This window comes from Gossypium raimondii, chromosome 6 (assembly GCF_025698545.1).
Source record: "Gossypium raimondii isolate GPD5lz chromosome 6, ASM2569854v1, whole genome shotgun sequence".
Lineage (NCBI taxonomy): Eukaryota > Viridiplantae > Streptophyta > Magnoliopsida > Malvales > Malvaceae > Gossypium > Gossypium raimondii.
In genome coordinates, this window is record NC_068570.1 from 11,313,625 (window position 1) to 11,316,959 (window position 3,335).

Here is a 3,335-nt window from a genome sequence, read left to right on the forward strand (position 1 = left end):
TTAAGTTTGAAAATGAGCAAATTGGTCTCTCTCTCAACAAAATTACAAAAAATAATTTTAAAATTCAAAATATTTATGAAAATTCCAAATTATTTTTAAAAGTTTCAAAAAATCCTAAAAATATATAAAGAAAGTTAAAAATTAAAATTTTTCTAGAATAATAATTTTGGGAACCTAAATAAGTTAAATTAATGATTCAAGTTTACCATACTAAAGTTTTATTATTATTATTTTGCTTTGAAAAGATTTACAAATATATATGATTTCAAATTTATATACTCTAACATGGAATTAATTATATTGTAACAAGATTTTAATTTGACATGTTTAATTTTTTAAATTAAACTCAAACAATTTCACTTGATTCGGTTCGATTCGGCTCGAATTTCATTTCACTCGACCCAATTCGAAAAAATTTCAAATCGAGTTAGAATGATAAAATAGGACTCGTCAATTCGATTAACTCGAAATTATTTCCACAAAATTGGTTAAATTTTGCTACTAGTCTTTATACTTTTGTGAAAGTTGTGGATTTTGTCATTGTACTTAAATTTGGTCATTTTTAGTCCCTATACATTTTGAAAATTGAAATTTCAATCCCCACCAAACAATAATTATTAAATTCATTAAGTTATATTCATGTATTTCAAAAATCTAATGCGGTAAACATGTTATTATATATGTAATGCCATGTCAACTTGTTATTTTCAAAAATTACTCACTAAAATTCTAATTAATGGATTAGCGAATGTCATTTGTGTCAAGACTAAAATTTCAAAAATCGAAAAGCATAGGGACTTAGAATGATCCAATTGGAGAATATGAACTAAATCTACAATTGTACACATATTATAGGACTAGTAATTGAATTTAAACAAATGGATTTAACAACTATTGTTTGGGAGAAGACTAAAATTGACCAATTCGAAAAGTAGAGAGACTAAAATTGATCAAACTAAATACAGGGACTAAAGTCACAAATTTGACAAAGCATAAGAATTAACAGCAGAATTTTACCAACAAATTTATAATAGTTTTTTCCATCGACTTTTTCAAAAAAAAAAAAAATTATTCGCATCGAAGTGAGATAGACGCTCTCTCGTATATTTCTCAAATTCCTAATAAATTGGGATGTTTGATTTCATGCTATTAGCTCTCAATACTTGCAAATTATTTTTGATTTGTTCAACTTTACCCAATTTCAATTCTATCTAAAGAGCAGAAAAGAAAATTGGGTTGCCGTGAGATGAAGATCGAGGATTTGGGTGACGTGGAGAATGAAGACGGCGATTACGGCGCGAAGCAGTTGCAGATAGTCAGAGTGGACGACGCCAAACGACTCCTAGTCGGAGCCGGTGCTCGTATCCTCTTTTACCCCACCCTTTTGTATAATGTCTTCAGAAACAAAATCCAATCCGAATTCAGATGGTGGGACGAAGTTGACCAGGTTTCTCTTTTCATCTTATCCTTAAATTTTTTCTTCTTCTTTCATGATCTTTTAAAATTTCTTACTTTCTTTGCTTTTCCTCTTCAATTCAGTTTCTTTTGCTGGGGGCAGTTCCATTTCCCAAGGATGTTCGACGATTGAAGCAGTTGGGCGTTGGCGGCGTCATCACTCTCAATGAGCCCTTTGAAACTCTGGTTTCCACTTCCTTATATCATGTAACTTTTTCTTCTTTTGAAATGTTTAACTGAGGTTTTTTTAAATTCATCATATATAGCTTGACTTCACTAAGCATGGAAATGGTTTCCAATTTTATTTATTGGGTATAGATGTTAACTTTTATTGCTCTATGGTTTATCGACAGGCTTATGGAATTGATCACCTTGTAATTCCAACGAGAGATTATTTGTTTGCTCCTTCAGTTTCAGATATTAGTAGAGCTGTGGACTTCATTCATAGTAAGAATATATTTCTTTCAACTACCTGTGTTAGTCACTGTGGTCTAGTGGCCGTCTCACTCACCCAATTTTGGCTGTAGACAATGCATCTTGCGGTAGAACCACCTATGTACATTGTAAAGCTGGACGAGGAAGGAGTACCACCATTGTGCTTTGCTACTTAGTAAATCTCTATCTATTGGATATTGCTTGTTGCATACTGTTGTCAAGTAATCTTTTATTTGATTGTTATTTTAATGGTTGAATTTGTTTTAAAACTCTGACAGGTAGAGCATAAGCAGATGACACCTGCTGGTGCCCTCGAATATGTTCGGTCTCGAAGACCTCGAGTTTTGCTTGCCCCCTCACAGTGGAAGGTAAGTCTTGTGGTAATATCATTTGCAGAGTGTGAAACCTTCTTAGAAATCATGTTTTCTGTATGTTTCTCGCCTGTATCCCTCCGCAAGACTTTTATTTATTTTCACCAGTGGCTCTGTTTTTGTTAGTCAGTTGTAGGTTATGCATGAATTGGCATCATTCTCTTGTTGCAAAAGATAAAACCTCATGTCTCCATTGCCATTTACTGTTTGCTCGGAAAAAGGAACAAGATTTTACCAGTATTATATATGAACTAAGAATAGATCTATATTTCCTAATAGAACTAACACCAGATTTCTTCCAGTTACGGGCAACAATGAACTATGTCTGTCTGTTCCCGCTTGTTAATTCCTTGCTTGTTAATGGTTATGAGCAGGCAGTTGTGGAGTACAGCATGCACCGACAACCGGCTACTATACACTCTCCTTCAGTAGATGCAGTTATGATTACAAAAGCCGATCTTGAAGGTTATCATAGCACATTTGATGATATTACTAGTAAGGAGCTTGTAATCGTACCGAGGATGGTGAGAGCCAGGCCAATGATAGCAAGATTGTCATGCCTTTTGGCATCATTCAAAGTCTCTGGTGTATATGGACCTGTAAGTGGGAGGCTTCATGAAGCACGTGCTTGCTGACTGCTGCTACTTGAAAACATTTTGTTGTTGTTGTTGCTTGTATAGATTGTAGAGGTCTGCTAAATATGTATTTAAGTGTGTACGACAGAAATAGGAGGAAAACTATGAAACGCAGAAACCTAGAAGACTTCTTCAATGGTAATTGATGTGTAGCATATGTTCAATCATACAATCAGCTTTACTATTTTATATACTCAAAGTTTAAATTGTGCAAAAGTTTCCATTTGTGAAAAGGCATATGCTTTGCATGTTTTGTGGGAATGGACTAACAAAAGAGAGATTCTAGCAGTTTCAAGTGTCCTGAATAGCCTGGTAAGAAGTAGCATACTTGATGCTTCCCTGTTTTTATCTGGTGCCTATTTCTTTTGTCGTTTAGCTGAAACTGTTCAACGAAAGCAACTTTGCACTTAGGTCATTTGGATCCTTGCCTGTATTTCCA

At 33.9% G+C, this 3,335-nt stretch overlaps 1 protein-coding gene across 1 annotated transcript; it reads left to right on the plus strand.

Moving 5' to 3' along the window:
- Positions 1 to 1,062: 1,062 nt before the first annotated feature.
- LOC105774198 (phosphatidylglycerophosphate phosphatase PTPMT2) lies at positions 1,063 to 3,112 on the plus strand. Its single transcript, XM_012596597.2, has 6 exons — positions 1,063 to 1,447; positions 1,540 to 1,662; positions 1,809 to 1,902; positions 1,983 to 2,065; positions 2,169 to 2,258; positions 2,636 to 3,112. The coding sequence occupies exons 1-6, from the start codon at positions 1,247 to 1,249 to the stop codon at positions 2,894 to 2,896; spliced, it is 852 nt and encodes a 283-aa protein (XP_012452051.1). The 5' UTR covers positions 1,063 to 1,246; the 3' UTR covers positions 2,897 to 3,112.
- The last annotated feature ends 223 nt before the right edge of the window (positions 3,113 to 3,335 follow it).

Bases quoted from the DNA above. Each gene is read 5' to 3' on its own strand.
- LOC105774198 (XM_012596597.2), top strand. From the start codon at position 1,247: ATGAAGATCGAGGATTTGGGTGACGTGGAGAATGAAGACGGCGATTAC. The intron at 1,903-1,982 runs GTAAGAATATAT...TTTTGGCTGTAG, and splicing joins AGCTGTGGACTTCATTCATA to ACAATGCATCTTGCGGTAGA. The intron at 2,066-2,168 runs GTAAATCTCTAT...AAACTCTGACAG, and splicing joins CCATTGTGCTTTGCTACTTA to GTAGAGCATAAGCAGATGAC.